General features: G+C 37.6%; 1 protein-coding gene across 10 annotated transcripts in view; it reads left to right on the forward strand.

Annotated features, from left to right (window-relative positions):
- REPS1 (RALBP1 associated Eps domain containing 1) overlaps positions 1-20541 on the forward strand; it is a 71211-nt gene that overhangs the window by 28339 nt on the left and 22331 nt on the right. For 5 of the 10 annotated variants that reach the window (XM_064447156.1, XM_064447166.1, XM_064447158.1 and 2 more), the window contains exons 4-9: positions 2784-2937; positions 11672-11799; positions 12268-12430; positions 12729-12792; positions 13622-13776; positions 17340-17479. In XM_064447156.1, the coding sequence (XP_064303226.1) occupies positions 2784-2937; positions 11672-11799; positions 12268-12430; positions 12729-12792; positions 13622-13776; positions 17340-17479 (804 nt within the window). The remainder of the gene's footprint in view (positions 1-2783; positions 2938-11671; positions 11800-12267; positions 12431-12728; positions 12793-13621; positions 13777-17339; positions 17480-20541) is intronic. The other 5 variants (XM_064447159.1, XM_064447162.1, XM_064447160.1 and 2 more) reach the window with 2 other exon arrangements.

Here is a 20541-nt window from a genome sequence, read left to right on the forward strand (position 1 = left end):
CTGAGTCAATGTTTCTACAGTCTTGCCTCCTCTCACAGTCTTTTCTGGCTTGCATCTTCCTCCTTTACACTTGCATTGATCTGTCAGTATTTTGGCTAAGCCATTTTATATCATTTTTTTTTTTAGAGACACAGACACACTTATATCTGTGTGTATAAATACATATATACACACATATTTAAAACAATTAAGGAGTTTAGCTGTTCTAAGCTTCTAGTAAGCTGGATCAATGAATGCCATGAGTGGTATATGAGTAGAGTGACTGGGGTGGCATGGGGGAAGATGGTGCCACAGTAATGCCATCTAAATTTGGTTTAAACTGTTTCAGTAATGTATATCTTGTAGTGATGGTAAAGGTGAAGATGTGGCTTGTCCCTCTTCCAGAAACTTTTTGACATCAGAGTTGGTGGCATACTTTTGCTGTTGAATAATTTTGGAGTCTGTAAGCTGAAGCTCCAAATCAATTGTGAGAAATCTGTAAATGTTCAGAATTCTGATACAACATTGACAGGAACATTGAGAACAGTGTTGTTTATTTATTATGCTTGTACTTCTGATGATCTGATTACCATTATTTTGTCCTTTTCAGAACCACATATAAACATTTAGAAGAATTTAAGTTGAGGATCATATTTGTAATTTCTTCCTGTCCTTTGGGCATAAGGCCAAATGTTGGATGGTGGCTTACTGAACAGTGACAGTTGTCAGCTTCATTAGGGCAAAGCTTCTTCATGAGTACTGTGTGTCAAGAGTTTTAATGTTCACATGCAGTTACTAGAAGTAGTGAGTGGTTTCCTTTAGGTAGACTGTCATGTTTGTCTGCCTCAGGTGGTGTTCTGTCTTTCTGATCCATCTGACTTACTAGAGTAAGAGTACTGGAGTAAATTAATAGTGTCTGTGACCAAGCATAACTTTCTCTAGGCTTACTCATGGTATTTTGTCTAAAAATTCAAACATCCTTCAAATATTGTTTGATAAAAGATGGCTTGTGTAAAAGCCAGTGGAAGAGGAAGCTTCTCATTGATTTCAGTGATGCATCATCATGGTTCTCCTACCACCTGTTGCACTATACTAAGCAGACTAACCATTCAACCTTGCTTCTAGCTTCCAGCCTGCAAGTGGCACTCTGGATACCCTTACTCCTTACCCTCTTTCCCCCATGTACCTGTTAAGGGTAAGAATGTACTGTCATCTCAAATAAATTCCTTGTCAAGTAAGATGCTAAGAGGAGGAATCTCCAGGCAAATATCAGAAAGGCATGTGACTGCAACAAAATCTTGAACTGGTGGAGGTACTGTGGAAAAACAGTGGCTTTGTGCAATCAGCTGGTCCCTGAATTAAAAGTCGAAGTGAATTAGTACTACTCCCAGCCACTTTGTAATACTCTGCCAATGTATATGGGCATCATTTAAATGCTTTGAATGAAAAGTTCAAAATCCTGTGGCCTAGGAACTTACTTAAAGAGATCTGGCTCAATGGTCAGAACTTTCAGAAAATATCTGTGTTGCAGAATCAACCAGGCTGGCCCTGTATCCCAGGAAATATGAAAATCAGAGGGGGGAAAAGTGAAAGTTTACACCAACACATGAGAAAATAACCAGTCATCATGGCCCTAAAACTTTTTTGTTAGGCATCTAGTTTTGGTAGGTACCTTGCATGGAGAAAAGCCTATTTATGGCACTTTCCCATTGACTTTTAGACTTTTGCAGGTGTAATATTGATTAAAAAGCATAATGACCTTTGAATATTTGACAAAGTAAACCACTTCAGTTTAGGGAATCATGTGGAAGCCTACAGTCTGTCTGCTGGTACTTGATAGTGTGTTAACTTAGAGTACCGAACTTTTTTTACTGCTGAAACAGATTTTGAGATTTTTACCTTTGTTCTTAACTTTTCAGGAAATTCTGAGTCCAAGCTTTGATTTCTTGTTGTACTTGTTTTCACTAGTACAGTTTAGTTCAGATTGGGATTGGCAAACAGGAATTTCAAAAGATCTAGATATAGGCAGGAAGTTACTTTCTACTGTGTAAATACTTTGTAGAGAATGAATAATTTTTTCCTTTGTATTTTGTTTGTAATGGAATAATCTGGTAATCCGAATGTCTAATGAGAACTGATTCTGGGTAGATATTGCACGTGTGGTTCTCTGGTTTCCTACCTGTTCAGGGAGAATACGGTACAATATGGGATTAAAGAGAAGCTTGAGCCTTTACATCAGGGCAAAACTGCCTTGTAATTTGTATACTAGAGAAATGCACCCTAGATGTTGTCATTCTTTGAAAAAAATTACATCTATGTTTTTGGATATTAGAAAAGTATGGCCTGTCTAGTGTGGGGTTTTTTGTGTGTTTAATTCTGGTTTGTTTTTTAAATGAAAGTAACTGATTGTGAATCACTTGATGAAAATAAGGAATGATAATAAGTTGTGCAGTAAGTAATATTTTCTTTTGAGACCTGGGTTCAAATGTAACTTTCATCACAAGTGAAAGTGAGTCTTAATCTAGTTTCCTTTGTAGCTAAGTCATTTAACTTGACATTGCTGTTGTCTTAAGAATGTCAAGTTAAAAATAGATAAGATGACGTTTGAATTGAATATGTCCAGTGCCAGTCATACTGTACCTGACTTCTCCTGTTCCCCCATTTTAATAACTACTAAAATTTTCACTCTCTAAAATGAGGCTTTAACCGCAGTGATGGTTGTTCCTGGAAATAATGGTTTTAGATAGGTTTTTATGTATTTAGTTATTTAGTAAAAAACTTAAAAGGTTCCTTTGTTTTATTAGGAGTCCACATCTCCAGTTGTTTCACCACAGCAATCCCCACCAACCTCTCCACATACATGGAGGAAGCACAACCGCCATCCCAGCGGAGGGAATAATGAACGACCTCTTGCTGGACCTGGGCCTTTTTGGGCTCCATTTAGTGAAGCACAACCAGGTATAAATGTCTTCTGTTATGCTTCAGCTCTAACCCAAAGTTGTGAAATCTTAAATAAGTATCTTAAATGAGTTTAGGGTAGTTCATCATTGTATTTTCCAGTCCTGGAAACTTTCTTGCAGACTAAAATGTTCATGTGAATGGCAGCACTGTGGAATCTGTGGTCTTGCATATGGCAGATCCATTTCTTAGTGTGGCATGGGAAATGCTTAGAATGTGGAGGGAGGGAAGGAGAGTATGAAAGTTTCCCAGTGGAAGGTTTTCTAATACAAAACTGACATCCTATTGAAATTGTGAAGGAACTGTCAGTATACCTAAACACGTGGGGAGCTCAAGGGAAAGCAGCAAATGTATTGGTTGTTTGAATTATGTTTCTGGTAGATTAGATGAATTGTCAGAACAACTAATTATCTCAACATTTTTTTTTGCTTTCTTTAAAGTTTATGTAAACATAACTGAAGCTACTGTATCTCCTGTCAAGATAGAACCATTTGTTTCAGTACAGCTTTTATTCCTTTATTCTTCTGCATTTAACATGAAGACTCTCTCTGTTTTATTGCTGTGCTCAGATTGAAAAAGCTTTTCACCATAATGTCTTGTATTTCAAAAAGTTCTGTTTTCTGGTATCTGATAGGCTGAATAAATTTGGGAACAGCAGAGCAATTCTAATTCAGGTTCTGTTTTTGATGATACTGCTGAATAATGTGTGTTGTAGGCTGCAGTTTCAGATTGAACTCTGGTTGATTGGTTGATTTCAGTCATGGTATTCCAAAATTTATCTGTTACCTTTCAATTTATTGTCATTCTGTAGTTAAAAAACATGGAGAACCAGGGATTCTGTTGTTAGAATTGGTTGGATAAGGAAATAAAACTTACTTTAGAAGTGAAACGGGTTGTATGCAGAGGTTTATGCCAGTGTCCTGAGTGTTATTTGCTAGTAAGTGCCAGTCACTTTAGAATAGAAAAATAAAGAATATTAGTCTGCTTGTTGCATACATAATTTCCAAGGGTTCAGTCCAGGCATTGTGATTTTTTGGCAGTCTGTTTGGATGTCATGCTTAGGGACATGGTTTAGTGATGAACTGGCAGTGTTAGGTTTACAGTTGGACTCGATCTTAAAGGTCTTTTCCAACCTACATGATTCTGTGTGACTTTTTTCTTGCATAGTTTAGTTGATTTGCCTGTCTTGCAATCTGAAATACAAGTTTGTCTGGTAGCTGATTTCTAACTTGTGAAGTTTTTTCTAACTTAAAGTCAAGGACTCTAGGAAAGTACGTAAACTGTTCCTACTGTTGAAGAGTTTAATATTGTCCTCTTAAAAATAAAGTTGTAATACTGTGTTAGTATTTCAGTTTAGCAGTGCTTTTCCTGTGATGTCTAATGGATAAATTTTTAAGTAGTTTGAAAATATTTCCAAACCAGCTCAATTTTTGTCAATTTTATAGTCTAAATTGAAACACATTCATCATGTTTTTTTAAAGTAATTTGGAGATACTGTTATAGAAGGATTGTCTGTTCTGCCAATGCTAAGGATAGAGTGGATTTTCATATACTAGTTTAACAAAAATTGTCATCCTGATTCACTCTTGGTGATTCTTTTGTACTGCAGATTATTATTCCTTTTGAATTTCAGCTGTTGTCAACAGTTTGTCATTCTTTTTCCCTCTCTTGAGCCTACTTTTTAAGGACAGTATTTTGTAGAAAAAATATGTTCTGCTGATGTTTAGGTAGAACCACATAGATTGTTGGTTACTTAAAATCAGTGCTGCAAGGTCAACTTGATTCTGATGCAAGATTTTCTTGAGAAATCAGGTAATTCTGCAAGTATGTGATATTATTTCAGTAGGATTTAAGGTAGGGCTATGACATTTCACTTGTGATCCAAGAAAAATAAGAACCCAGGTCTCTGCTTGTACTTCACATTATGTGAAACATTGTTTGAGGGTAATGGGATTGTCAACTGAAGCATGGAACCTCAAGTGTGAAAGTGTTTCTTATGGGTCTAATAATAAACAGCATGTTGCCCTAAACCAGGACAGAAATCAAAACATGGGGTGGGGTGTTATGGGTGTTTTTTTTGAGAAAGAGGTGTTTAAACAGGAAGGTTCTGACATGCATAGTCAAGACACTCCAATGCATCATTGCACCATGAACAAAATCAAAGAGTGCTTTCTGTATCGCATTGGGCTATACAATGATTATCAGATAACGACTTGATTGTTTAAAAAAATCACACACCTTGTCTTGTATCAGAAGTCTTAAGCATAACTTTTATCTGTAGTTCTCAATTTCTTGCAGAAGAAAACCTATTCTCATCTCAACAGAGCAAAAGAATTTGGATTTTAAAAATTTTTTGGCACTCTGTAGTCCAGTAATTCAGCTAGGATAGTGTTACTGATCCTTCATAAGTAGCTAAGGCTCTGAGACACTGTCATGACTAGCTTCAGTGTGCTAACATGTAAGTGACCTGAGATAAGGAGCCAAGACTTGTTACAATCTTTCTTCAAGGCCTTTTGTAGAGAGAGCCCCAAAGGGTGCATGTATTTTACTTTAATATCAGGAATTAAAAGTTCAGTGATAGACATTGTTAACCTGTGTAGAATGAAGTTTATAGTTAAATCAGGTCTCATCCTTAAATGTCTGAGTCAATTCTATTAAAACCTGAGTGTCTCAAGTGTTCCAGGTGTTGTTGATTTAACAGTTTAAGATAAAGCTGTTCACAAATCATGTTGTTCTGTCTGTTAGTCCTGGCTTGCATCTCTGATCTCTTAACATTTCTTCTAGATCAGTCTTCATAGAATAATACAGTAGATGACTGAACCCTTTGAAGGAGGCAGAATTGTAATGAGAGGAGAGCCTCATATTCCTATAGTTACAAGAGGGGAGGGGGGGAAATACTTCTCCTTGTACCTTTTCAGCTCATTTTGCACTACAGCTTCAGCTGCTAGAAGGGTTCTGCCTGACAAACTTGCAAGAAAGAACCCCTTCCCCGCTTCAAATGATAGTTGAGTGGCATGTCAGAATAAGGGCTAGAAACTATTTTTTATTACCTTGTAGTTTGTTTGGATTGGAAGTAAAGCAGAGCATTTATGTTGGTAATGTCGAAATAATGATTTCAAAGTAGTCAAAAAGATCTGAGGCTTTCTGTTCAGTCACAGGACCTGTTACCTCTCCTTGGCATTCCATCAGGTTCTGTTTTGATGTCTGAGTGCATAATAGAACTTGCAGCCCTAAGCCACACTTCTTTCTTTTCCTCATTGGGAAAGATTTCTCTGCAGTTCATGAAATCAAGAACGAGAAAACTTCATGGACAGAAGTAGAATGTCTACTGTGCTCACAGTTCACTTCCATCTTTAGAGTCCTAAGATATTTATTGTGCTTGCAGGGGACTGAATAGTCCTTTGTCTCTAGTTACTGCTTCAATAACTGTTTATAATTGGCCTTGTTACAACTTAAGGATTATTCCTACCTGGACGTGATTATTCAGGGAGGGAAGAGCTCTGGCATTTAATCTTATTGCTGAAATTGTACTCACCTTCTGGATTTGTTTCATCACAAATTGGTGGTAAGGAGAGCTTTTGCTAGTTTAGAGTTAGCTGAACATTTAGTTCTCTGTAAGTAAACCCACATTTGTATAATTATTGAAAAGTACAAGCTATTCAGGTGTTATCTAGATAGACCATTTCTTACACTTGCATTTGTAGCTTAAAGTGAGGGGGTAACTTTTCTACCCTAGGAAATGAGAATGTATTCCACAAGTTACCAATGTGTTGGTATGATATGCAAGCTAGAGGAGAGGAACAGCCACAAGAATTCAGGTTAGGTCTTCGTACTAAATATAGTGCATTAGACTTTACCAGCTAGTTCAAATCTGATAATTGGTCTTAGGCCTACTCTCCATTCAAAGTGCTGCTAATGCTGTTCTTACTGACGAAAATGCACAGAGACCCTTGAAGGTTGTTCCTTCATTAGATTACAAATTTAAAAAAAAAAATACACTGATTGTTCTGAGTCTTCTCTGACCGAATTTTCTTCCACCTTCCCTTCTACTTCAGTGTTCCCAGCCTGGTTTTGTAGTTCGAGAAGAAAGTGAGGGTTGACTATCTCTAACTCAGCTGTCAAATAGATGTAGTTTTAATGGTTGAGAATTGAGTAATTGGCTGGTGGCAGTCCATGAGTATGTCTGTGGTCCAGGTGTCCACAGTACTAGTAATCTCTCTCCAGCCTTCCCATCCTGTGTCCTAAAATGTTACATCACAGAGTGAATAGCAGGAACAGTAAAGCAAGAGTATTTTTGTTGGGATGATTTGAATAGGGAAGAAAGAAAACAGTTCATGTAATACTTGTAAAGTATTCGGAAGGTATGACAGTTCGGTGCTACTGGCATCTCCGTTGCTGTCAGAGTACTCTTTTGGAAGAGGTACTGTGAAGTGTGGTGCAAATTGAACTGTACTAAGACACGCTGTTGGGAGAAGGTTAGTGGTAATAATGTTAGTGTGTGAGGGGCAGAGAAGGGGAGAGCAATTGTATCAAAAGTAAAATTCGATTGTGGCATATCCATAGGGCAGATGAGAAGGACTTGTCTGAATCTTACTGCCTGTTTAGCCCTGTGCTGAGAGAGATCAGGTGGAGCAAGATTCTGAGCTTTTCTGCAAGTTTCATCTCCTAGTGTTTTAGAGTTAGGCCAGCTACTGAAGAAGAACCCCAAGGCAAAAAGCATTGTCAAACTCATTGCCTTTATTCTCAGCAATTTTGGATAAAGTCACTAGAAGCTCCAGGCAACATCAGGAGTTTCCGGAAGTGGACAAATTTGGGAACAAAAGGAGTAGTTACTAATAGTGTTTTTTTGTCTTAGTAAAGATAACTTAAAAGCCCCTTGGTATTATTCTCATATTCTGATGAAATCCAGAAATAATGTAACCTCTCAATTTTGTATATTTGACTTATCTTCTTAAAAAATCTTTCTACCCCTGGAAATCTGAATTTTTACTCTATGTAATGCAAAATTAAATGTGTTTTGCACAATTATGGCTACTGTACATAGGAGAAGAGCAAAGATAAACCAGCTCTGTTTCTCTCATTACTTTCTCCTAGAAAAAAGGGTAATTTATGGAATGAAAGAGTAGTTGCATACTACCAGATATTAAATAGCAATTTTGTATACTAACAATGTTACTGTCACTTTAGATCTTAGCCCTCAGTGTGCCTCACCGATTCTCAGATCTCCTTCACTGAGTTTACAGCAGATTGTGTACTAGCAGTGTCATCAGTCTCCAAAAACCTGAAATTGTTGATATTTGTCAGCTTCATAAATAGATTACCTATATATAAAGGGACTTCTCATAGCAATATTTTTTAACTAGCATTTTGACAATAAATTCTTGAGTTCCATTGCTTCGATTTAGATCTTAGTGGGAGTGTTAAAATTGACATTAATGGCATATTTCTCATTTGTGGGTTGTGTGGAGGGCTTACAGAAACTCACAAGAAGTTGACCCGCCTTTTAAAAGGAAATCTGCTTCTACATATGAGGCAGAAATTCCTATCTAAGTATGACTTCCACACTTTGGCTGGAACTTGGGTAAAAAAAGGAGGGTTTATGACCTTTGGAAGAAGGGGCAGGCAAGTCAGGACTACTACAAAGGTGCAGCGAGGTTATGCAGGGAGACTGTTAGAAGTACCAAAGCCCAGCTTTTACTGCCATAAAAGATAGTAAGAAATACTTCTATGAATACATTAGGAGCAAAAGGGGAGGGCTAAGGAGACTCTTCAGCCTTTATTAGATGTGGGAGGAAACATAGTGACAAAGGCTGAGGTACTTTATGCCTTCTTTACCTCAGTCTTTAATAGTAAGACCAGATGTTTTCTGGGTACCCACCCCCCTGAGCTGGAAGACAGGGAGCAGATTGGAGCCTCCATAATCGAAGGGGAGGTGGTTAGCCACCTGCTACACCACCTAGACACACACAAATCTATGGGGCCAGGTGAGATCCCCTCAAGGGTACTCAGTGAAACACTGGCACAGGTTGCCCAGAGAGGTGGCAGCTGCACCACCCCTAGAAACATTCCAGGTCAGGATGGATGGGGCTGTGAGCAATCTGATCTAGTTGAAGATGTCCCTGCTTACTGCAGGGAGGCTGGGCTAGATGACCTCTAAAAGTCCTGTCCAACCTAAACCATTCTATGATTCTGTACTGAGGAAGCTGGCAGAAATGCTCACCAAGCTGCTTTCCATCATTTATCAGCAGTCCTGGCTAACTCAGGAAAGGTCCCAGTTGACTGGAGACTAGCAAATGGGATGCCCATCTACAAGATGGGCTGGAAGGAGGATCCAGAGAACTACAAGCCAGTCAGCCTGACCTCGGTGCTGGGGAAGGTTATGGAGCAGAGCATCCTGAGTGCAATCACATGGCACGTACAGGGCAATCAGGGGATCGGGCCCAGCCAGCATGGGTTTAGGAAAGGCAGGTCCTGCCTGACTAACCGGATCTCCTTCTGTGACAAGGTGACCCCCTTAGCAGATGAGGGAAAGCCTGTGGATGTTGCCTACCTGGACTTTAGCAAAGCCTTTGGCACTATTTCCCATAGCATTCTCCTGGAGAAACTGACTGCTTGTGGCTTGGACAGGTGTGCTTTTCGTTGGGTAGAAAACTGGCTGAATGGGTGGGCCCAGAGAGTTGGGATGAATGGAGCTAAATCCATTTGGTGGATGGTCACAAGTGGGGTTCCCCAGGGCTCAGTGTTGGGGCTGGTTCTGTTTAATATCTTTATCAACAATATGGATGACGGGATGGTGTGTGCCCTCAGTAAGTTTGCAGATGACACCAAATTGGGCAGGAGTGTTGATCTGCTCAAGGGTAGGAAGCCTCTGCAGAGCAATCTGGACAGGCTAGATCAATGGGCCAAGATCAATTTTATGATGTTTGACAAGGCCAAGTGCCAGGTCCTGCACTTGGGTCACAAAAACCCCATGCAACACTACAGTCTTGGGGAAGAGTGGCTGGAAAGCTGCCTGGCAGAAAAGGACTTGGAGGTGCTGGTTGACAGGCTGAACATGAGCCAGCAGTGTGCCCAGGTGGCCAAGAAGGCCAACAGCATCCTGGCTTGTATCAGGAATAGTGTGGCCAGCAGGAGCAGGGAAGTGATCGTGCCCCTGTACTGGGCACTGGTGAGGCTGCACCTCGAATACTGTGTTCAGGTTTGGGCCCCTCACTGCAAGAAAGATACTAAGTCGTTGGAGTGTGTCCAGAGAAGGGCAATGAATCTGGTGATGAGTCTAGAACACAAGTCTTATGAGGAGCAGCTGAGGGAACTGGGGTTGTTTAGCCTGGAGAAGAGGCTGAGGGGAGACCACCTTGCTCTCTACAACTACCTGAAAGGGAGGTTGTAGTGAGATGGGCGTTGGTCTCTTCTCCCAAGTTACTAGCAATAGGATGAGATGAAATGGCCTCAAGTTGCGCCAGAGGAGGTTTAGATTGGATATTAGGAAATACTACTTCATTGAAAGGGTTGTCAGGTAGTGGAACAGGCTGCCCAGGGATGTGGTTGAGTCACCATCACTGGAGGTATCTGAAACATGTTTGGATGTGGTGCTTAGGGACATGGTTTAGTGGTGAACTGGCAGTGTTAAGTTTACGGTTGGAGTCAATGATCTTAAAGGTCTTTTCCAACCTATATGATTCTATGATTATGTGACTTTAACTTATATCAAGAGAAAGCACTTAGATGTGCAAGAAAAGTAGATTAAAGTAAATGGTTTCACAACTGCTGTTTAGATTTAAGGAGTTCAGCATTTCTTTTAGGAGTTGAGGAGTAGAATGGATTCCTAGGATTCTGCTAGACTTGTTCTAGATGGTTTATTTTCCCTCTGATCAGAGTTCCTTACGTTTTTAATGCACGACTGCAATTTAAGAAAATTTTGAGGGTTTTGTACATAGAGCAGTGGGTGGCCAAATCATTCTACAGTTGCTCCATCATTTAATATTAAGACAACAAACATCAGCAGTACTTCAGAAGTAGATTATAACAAGGCACTGGGTGAATCTCAATCATTGTGTTCCAGACATTAATACATATCAGATATCAGCACTCTATATGGATGCCTTTTATTATTCTTGGACTGTTTTTAAGCAAGTGAGTTAAATTAGTCTAGGAATAATTTAGAAAAAATAAAAATTCTGTGCCAAAACCCCTGATTCTAAAGAGGAATTTCAAAGGCTTTGTTCTTTGAATGACAGGCTAAAATGGAGAAAATTTTAAAAAATTCTTAATTTTAATGAAGTTGCATGCTAATATCATATGCCACTTTTAAATAGCTGTTCGTCCATACAAGTGTTGCTCATTTCCATTAAGTGCAAATGTGGAGTATTAAATAACTCATTAAAAACCCATTAAATGGGTAAAAGCCATTAAATGGGTAAAACCCAATTTACTTTTTATACATGTTGCAATGAGCTCATTCCTCACTTCTCTTTCCAGTACAGATTTCAGCTGTAAAAATCTACAGGAGTGAGATGTCAGGAGGTGAACTTTGTCACCTTGGTGCAATTTGGTTTTCATTTTCTTCACTGTTCTACAAGTGTATATCTCCCTGACAGGAGTATGTGTTTCAGGGTTGTTGTTTGGTTTGGGGTTTTTTTGGCTGCTTTCCATATCCATGGTTCTTATTCAGTTTTCAAGGTTGTCTTGTTTTCAAAGTTGTCTTTTGAAAAGGAAATATTTCTTCTACTTTCAGGCTCATCTACTTCTAGTGATCCCATATGGTCTGGCCATTCACCACCACCCCATCAAGAAAATTGGGTCAGTTTTGCAGATACCCCACCAACCAGTGCTCTTTTAGCCATGCATCCTGCTTCTGTCCAGGTGTGACACTTTATTGGTATTTTATTTGCTTCATTTAAATTGATGTTGCAGTGCTTTTTTTCTTTTTTAATTTTCATTGCAGATGTTTACTGTGTACCTGTGCTGTAGTCTGTTCAGTGCTATTTACCCAGCAGATACTTGTTTCATTGAGTTGACTTCATTTGGAATGATTAACTGAAAACTACTAATTTAAAAAATATCAACAATTATGACTTTAAGATTTGTTTAGCTTTTTTGCATATGTACCATACCTTTCTTTCCCTGCTTACATACCTGCAGTCATTCCTATCCATATGTATCAGTGTGCAAAAATACCATCATTATCCCGTAGATGCAATCTGTTGGTAGTTTCCTGTAGTTTTTAAACTACTGCGAGATTTAACTATGTTTATTTTTTGAAGGCAAGAAGTTGAAAATTCATAGAAGCATTTTAGGTAGATAATACTGAGGAAAAATATTTCATTTCAGGACCAGACAACAGTACGAACTGTAGCATCAGCTACAACAACAAATGAAATTCGTAGGCAATCAAGTAGTTATGATGACCCTTGGAAAATAACTGATGAACAAAGGCAGTATTATGTTAATCAGTTTAAAACCATTCAACCTGATCTAAATGGATTTATACCAGGTAAGTTACTCTTTAAAAATATAATTGTGGATCCCACATTTCTGTTACAAAGACTTGTTAACTTAGGCTTGCATACCATTTTGAAGAAAGTTCTGCACTTTACTGATAATGTTCTAGTAAGGTCTGGTGTAATTCAAGAAAGGACTTGAAACTAATTTGCCTTTTTCCTTCGTTTAACCCTATTAATCAGTGCCATTTTCCCCCAAACCTTTGCTAAACAGCTCATCTCCTTTGCTTTTCAGTCTTATAATGATTTAACTTGCTTTAAATATTAAAAATAGTTGTTGTAACTTTTCAGGATCTGCAGCTAAAGAATTTTTCACTAAGTCAAAACTACCTATTCTTGAACTTTCTCATATTTGGTAAGTGTGATGTGTTTTTATTTGGGATAATTATTTAGAAAGACGACAGCTATCTGGCAGATGTCTAATAATCTACCTACTAGGTGTTATTGAGTGAAATTTCACTAGTACTCTCTAGTATGTTCACATTTATGCCAATACCATTTTAGTGGGCTTTAATGGGTCGAGGCTGGCACTATTTATAAGGGATTTTGAGCTTTCAGAGTAAGAAGTAATTTGAGGTTTTGTTGTTAAAGATGCACTCACATTTAAATAATTCCTTATCTATATTTATTTATTCAAGTCTAAGTTTAAATGACACGTACAGATGCAAATATTTTTAAATGCACTTAGTGGGACTTGATGACAAATTTAGCTTTGACTTGGTGCAAAGCTTGTATTTCATTGTATTCTAGAATTCGTACTGCGTCACTGCAAGCTATCAAATGGCTTACCTTCGCAGATTTGATCTTTATTTCAGTGTAATGATGTATCATTCAGGTATTTTCCTGTTTAAAATAAATCACATTGCCTCAGCACTATCATTTCTTCAGTATACTTTGCCAAAAATCTGGGGCCAATAATGCAGTGTAGTACTGTCTTAAATGAGTTTAAAAACTTGGAGAGATAAAAGTGGGTTTAAATGATCTTTAAGCTCTAAGAAATGTTATTAATGAAGGCTCATCGTCTTGGAAGATTAAAGCGTGTAGCACTAATATGAAGTGTTTAATAGGGTAAACTGAACTATAAACTCCATTCTTTGATCTTCCAAGTTAGCAGAACAGAAGTATGCCTTTTGGAAATAAAATAACCTTAAGAAATTTTATTTATACTAAATTTTCCTTTTTAGGGAACTGTCAGATTTTGATAAAGATGGCGCACTGACGTTGGACGAGTTCTGTGCTGCGTTTCATCTGGTAGTTGCTAGGAAGAATGGGTATGATTTGCCAGAAAAGTTACCAGAAAGTTTAATGCCCAAACTGATTGATTTGGAAGACTCGACGGGTAAGACATGCTTCAACACAAATTTCACTATTTTCAAATGATGGTATAGCTAAGGTTACAGTGTATCGGCAGATACTTAAAGGCTTGTATATGAGCATAATGTGTTAGTCAGTGTGAAGTAAAGCAATGTGCAATTTTCAGAACTCTTAATCATTGTTCAGAGCTAATCTGAGCACATACCTATTTCTGTACAGGGAGATGTTATTTAGGAACAGTACACATGGACTATTATATTTGGAAATACTGCCTGTGTCCTTTAAAGGTTAAGGAAAACAAGACTGCTGCAGTATGGATTTTATGCATGATCAGCTATTGTATTTCAAATTCCCAATTCAGCTATACTTCAAACTTGCTTTCAAATGAATATGCTTTCTGTTCACCCTTGTTTCTGAAAATATAATATGCGTTTAAGTCTTGAAGGTACTTAGAAAATATTCCCAGACTCAGTGCTAGAGGTAGGACTGTGTAGTTTAAAAGTACAGGATCAATATCACAGTTTTTGTTGTGTTTTGTTTTTAAATTCTATTCCTGACTTGACAGCAGGATTTATTGTCCATTGCTTTGGAGTCTAGTCTTTCTGTGCATAGGCAGTTACCTTTGGATGCTCCCAGATCAACTGTTGAATGTATGAGTTCTGCTTATTAATATGTGCCAAAAAACTCGGTCCCATAACGAAAAGCAAACTACTGTTCCATGTAAGATGCTTGCAATCATCTTTCTATTTTAAAACTGATAAAGGAAACTGAATATTTTAAAACTGCTTTATATTACTTTTTAAACAAGCAGTCTTTACTTGGAAAGTCAGATTATACTGTGGGTTCACAAGTACTATGATTTCCTAGAATTTTATTTCTTTTTACTGAATACTTCAAAGGGGATCTCCTCATACTGTGTTTGTAGGATGTCAGACTTCCATCTAACAACTATTGATGAGTTCTTAAACTAGATACTGTGGCTCTCACTACTTCTGCTTTAATAATTAAACTGGTTTTTGTGGGAGTAGCTTGGCTCCTCAGAGAACCTTTCCAACAGCAGTCAGCTGCAGCTGAAGTGTATTCATAGTAAAATGTTTACTTTTACTGAAAACATTCGTAAGAAATATTTACAATTAGTTGGGTGAATACCTAGCAAGTGTCTAAAACCTACCCATTCTATTTTTGTGTTTAGGTGATGGCCAAGCAAAAATTTTAATGGGAAATGGAGTAAAATTTATTTGTATAAAACACGGTGGGTTAAAAAACCAACCAAACAAACAACTGTTCCTGTACCTGATCCTCTACTGTCTTTATTGGTAGTAGATTTCAAGGCTTTAATTGTTCTAACTGAAGTTGTCTGGAAACTTTATAAATTGGACACTATACCAAAAAATGTTACATGTATGTTTGTTATTCTTACTTGCAGGTGACTTTGTTAATATAAAACTTTGACTTATTTTCATGAGGGTCAAAGCGGTCTTTAAATTTGAGGAAAAAGTAGTAAAAAATGTTTCCCCCTCTGGTATTAAAGGGAAGTTGTCCTGTTCTAGGCAACATTAAAAGATTACCATTCTGTGTAAGCTGTGCTTAAAAAAAGTTTTCAATGGTACTTGATTCTGCTGTTATTAATAGCTGCAATGAAAAGTGACAGTTCTTGCAAAGTTGTTGAGTTGTATCCAATTAACTAGATACTTTTTATTTTCTTTGGGCCACCAGTATTGGAAATAGCAGATCTTTTCTAGCACCTAACATGTTTTATCACCAAAACTTGTATGTTGAACAAAAGACTTTAGAAGTTATCGACTTGACTATAGTTTTACTTGTAGTTACAACAGTCCAGATCTCTAGATCTCCAGTATATGTTTACTATTTTCACATAAATTAAAAGTTACTCATAGGCCTATGTACAGACTAATGTGCATGTTAAATCACATGGGTTCCCTAAAAGGGACAGTAGTACAAGATGCTAGGTGCTGGGCACAATTTCAGGAACACTGAGTCTCAGCTTGATGCCTGGCTATTTACAGGAAGTCTACAAGACCTTTGAGATTTTGATGGGTTGCTGGTTTCTCTGTACGGCGCTTCTCACATTAGTTAGCACCTCAGCCTCCCCGGCTTCAATATGGGACAATTAATTTCTTTCTGGACTTCAGTGTTTTGGCTATTCTTTCTAGGCTGTGCCTCTTGGTGTCCCCAGCAGCTCTTTGGAGACAATAATGGATTTTTGTTGGTTTTCAAAGGTTCAGTTGGTCACCATTGACTACTGAGGTGTTTTCAGTTCAGACTTTTTGTTGGTGCCGGTTTTTCACCACCACACACACACATCCTCTGTTCCTGCAAGCCACACAGCTCAGTTTGACATTGGATTTGTTATGAGTTTCTTCTAAATGGAAGACAGCAGACAGAATATTTTGCTGTCATAGCAGAAGAGCGGGCTTCAGAGTTCAGCTATTTAGGAATCTGAAACCAGTCCTTCGTACAAATTTTAATCAATTTTTGGTACAGCGTATCATGTGTTCTTGTGGCAGTTGTCATCAATCTATCGAGCAGTCCGTTTAAGTGGTAATTTAATTAAGCCATCTTTTTCTCTTGTGCAGTATTTTGTCTTGTTCAGAGTTTTAATTGTTTGGACTACAAACATCTTGTTAATATGTCTAGCTACTTATCAGTCACTGTTTAAACTGGTCCTGTTACTTACATTATACATTTGTAATCTGAACTTCAGGTTTTTGAGGCTTCAAGGCATTGCTTTAGCTTGTATTGTGGTATCTAGCACATTAGAAGACACTGTAAGCAGGATTTCGCTGTTATGCAGAATAATTAACATGCTGTCCAGATTTACTTCCAGTTCTCAAAAATGAGTGTGCTGCATCATGACAATTGTACAACTCTGAAGGAGTGTTTCTGCAAGGGACTGGACTTGCTGAAAGCTCAGAGAAAACTGAAGTAACAGTAAATGTACAGTTGCATTGTGACAGCTGCTAGTCTTGTTCAATTCACAAAATGTAGTGAATCGAAGCACCATTGTTATAGTAAGGAGGCTTAAAACTTAAAATATTCTTTGGGGAATAGTCTATGGGAACGGGTTTCTTCTCTTTTCATGTTCTTGTCTTGTTTGCATTGATATACTGGTTTTGCTTTAACCTTTCATATAAGGAAGTATTTTATTCTGTAAGATAATTTTCTCAGTGCTGGATTTGATGTAATAAACAGTATGAAGTTTTTTTCTCATAATGTAAGATTATTATAACTTATAACGTTATTTGTCATATTCATAACAATTACTAATGTAATGCAAGAGAGAATTATAATTATTCCTACATGTAATCAAAATCTAAAAATGCTATTTAAAAGCCTAAGTACAGGAAGATAGTATGGTATGGAGTAATCTTCAAAGTTCAGTTTTCAGAATGATCCTCAAAGTAAGAGTAGCACCTGATAAATAGTATATTTGACTTGAATGAGTGTTTTTGTCTGTTACTAAGTATTTACTCGGAAAAGATGAAACCAAAGGGTGTGTACTTTCCATGAGATATGAGCAGCTCTTCTGGGAATAAACTGAATGCAATTCATGATTTTGGTTTATAGTGATTCCTGTCATTTCAGAAGTTGGAGAACAGACTGGTGAGGTAGGTTACTCCAGCTCTCCAGCAGAAGCACCTCCAAGCAAGTCTCCATCAATGCCATCCCTAAACCAGACCTGGCCAGAATTGAATCAGAGCAGTGAGGTTAGCACTTTTATTTAAGAGTTATTTCATTGCCAGTCAATAACTAAATTGTGTATGCATCCATGATTCATCCTGAGTGGATTGTTGATCACAAACTGAAAAAACTAGCAGTAGAATAGACACAGGAAGGTTCTACAAGTGTTAAATTGTAAAAAAGGTAGTGTTTTCCTATGGAATTTTCTGTCTTATTGTAAAGTAAGCTACTATTTAAAGTGTTGTCATTAGTGGTAACTAAGCTTTATATTAATCACGAAATGGTCCCATAGCATTTATTGGAAAAAATTAATTCATTGCTGATTTTTTTCATTTAGGGTGGGTTTTAGGCTGGGGGTTTTTTGTTATCTCTGAAGGGCTATTATACACTTCTGCAAAACTTCAGAATGAATTTCTGATGGATCTGGACATTGAAACTTACTTCTGGAGGTGAATTTACTCTGAAACATAAAATATCTCACCAGTAATGTAGAGAAGTCCTACTTCTGGGTTTGTTTCAGAAGCAAAGACTCAAAGTTGGATCTGAAGCCAACCGTTGGCGAAATTTAAATTTCAAATTTTTTTCTGTTAGGTACTGCTGCTGTATCATCCTTTGCCATACGTATTTGCTATATAGAGAGTCTTATATAGTAAAGTTGTATTTTATCAGAACTTGAAACTGAAATTACCAAACAGGATTCTCCACCCCCCCAATTATCCATTGTTTGAAAAGCCTGTAAGGGATTGATTCCTAGAGTTTTCCTTGTTACGCTGTTTTAACATTTTTGCCTTTGACTTAGACTAAACCAATGTTATTCTGAGAGCTACTTGAGACTCAAATGAGTTCCTGACTGCAGCCATACTACAAAGACAATGTAGGCATATTTTTCGTTGGGGGGGGAAGGGAAAGTACTGAAATGATTTTTGAAAACTGTTTTCATTTAATAAGCTGAGACTCTTAGGAAGAATCTAAAACTTCTTTTAATATCTGAGCTAGTTCTGTCAGTAGCTGAGTATTATCCTACCTGCTTCTCTTACTGACAGAACTTTTGGTTGCTTTCTTCTTTCTTTGTTAGACTTCAAGTGAATAGAAGATTGTTAGTAAAAGATTTAGATAAACCAGAGGAGAGTCAGTATGAAACAGCAAATAAGCAAATTATTAGGATTAAAGTTAGGAGCAGGGGAGATTTTCGTCCTGTCTTTAGGAGGAAGGATGTTGTAAAGTCTGCTGTCCTCTTAAGGGCAAATGCTAGCCTCCCAGTGATGTCCTTACCAAATGTAGGAAATGATGTAGTGATTCTTAGCTGTTCTGTTTGACAGAGTGACTCTTAAACTGTTGGTAGGAAGCTATGTTTTAGGAGGGAGGTGAGCAGATATTCAGTTGTTGCTAAAAAAACCTGCAAATGACTGCAACTATTAAAATTTGCTTTGATACATTCCCTCATGTTTGCAATAAAGATTTAATAAGCTAATCATTTGCTAAGCTGCCTCGTAATTGAACAGATTCTTTCAGTGTCCAATGCAACTCAAACCAATTGAATAGGGCAGTTGCACTAGTGGAAAAAAGTTAATGACAATTCTTTGTCAGCCAAAATCTTGTCTTACAAAACCGACTTCGTCCATTCAGATAACGTGGGGGTGTGTTTCTGAAAAATCTACTAAAACTTTAAGAGGTTTGGGAAAGTTCCCACACTAAATATACTACCAGATACTAACTATACTAAAATAAGAGTTGAACATTTAATAAATGTTAAGAGTTTTTTGTTCTAACACAAAGGAATTTCTGATCTTTCAGCTCTACTGCTGTGCATGCTTCCTGTTTCTCAGCATTTTCTTTTCAGCATGAGTCAGGTCAAAGTCCTCAAGGTTTTAATGCCATGAAAAAATTTCTGGTATTACTGCAGGCACCAGTCTGTAATTGTTTCCTCTTTGAACCTCTTATAACTGTCGTCAACGAATTAATTGCTTGAAAAGCTATGCATCTTTGGATCATCTGCCTTTCCAGGCAGTTTCATCCCCGTTAGTTTCAACACTGTTGGTTACTCTCTTCTTTCTAGCTTGTAGTTGATTTTTAGACTCCAGTTGCCAAGCTCAGTTACTGTAAGCTCACAAGTATGGACCAAGGCGTCAACCTCAAACTTCAGAATAAAGAGCACCATGAAAATCCACCTAACTCTGGATACTACATGCTTCACATTCACATCCTTTCACTTATCACTTCTTTCTCATTTCAGACATCTTTTCTATCCAATCTCAAGGCTGAGCACTAAGTTGAGAGCTTAAAAATTGAAAAGCCTACACATTTTTTGTTGAAAACAGTCTAGTGTCATATGATCATATTAGCTTTGACACAGGTATGGAGATTTGCTTCTGAGCTCTCAATTATCACACCTTGTTTCAAATGTCTTGGTGTTCTTTTAGTAATGTTTCAGGTTGCTGTGAGTTTTAGTTTCTAGCAGTTAACCTTCTGAAAGTATTTTTGAAACATTTTTGCAAGTCTAGAAGACAAGTATTGTAGTTTCAGCTAGTAGGAGTTTTATCCTAGCAAGTGAGTTGTATTGTCAATGCTCTTAAACCTTGCACAGAGTTTGAGATGCAGTCCAGTAGATCCTTAATATTTGTAGCTTTCTATTTACGAAGGAATTAGCAGTAAGTACCTTCTGGTTGGTATTTCAGGATGGAGCACAAATAGCATATTCCCCAGAGCAGTCTGGAGGAATTGGTTGTTCATTTGTCTATGCCCAGGTAGGGAGCCTGAGCATAGGTAAAATGTTTGCAGTTTGGCTTCAGAGGAGTAGAATAAGAGGGAAATTCGGCATCTGTATCTAAAAAAATAATAGCATTGATCTGACCTATAACATGGACGCTGTGTGCACTTATGGAAGATTTTAAAAATCAAGATACAATATTTCTGTAATCAAATCATCTGTTTGCCAGTCTCACAGGTAACTTTGAAGCCACTGGCCAAATCAAGTTTAAAAGGGTAGTGGTAGTCCTAAAATAAATATTAATGCATGTTTCATGAAAATGAGCAGCTGTGTAAATGCAAGAGGCCAAATCGAGGGAAAGGGTGGCAGAATTTGGCCATT

This window comes from Phalacrocorax carbo, chromosome 3 (assembly GCF_963921805.1).
Source record: "Phalacrocorax carbo chromosome 3, bPhaCar2.1, whole genome shotgun sequence".
Lineage (NCBI taxonomy): Eukaryota > Metazoa > Chordata > Aves > Suliformes > Phalacrocoracidae > Phalacrocorax > Phalacrocorax carbo.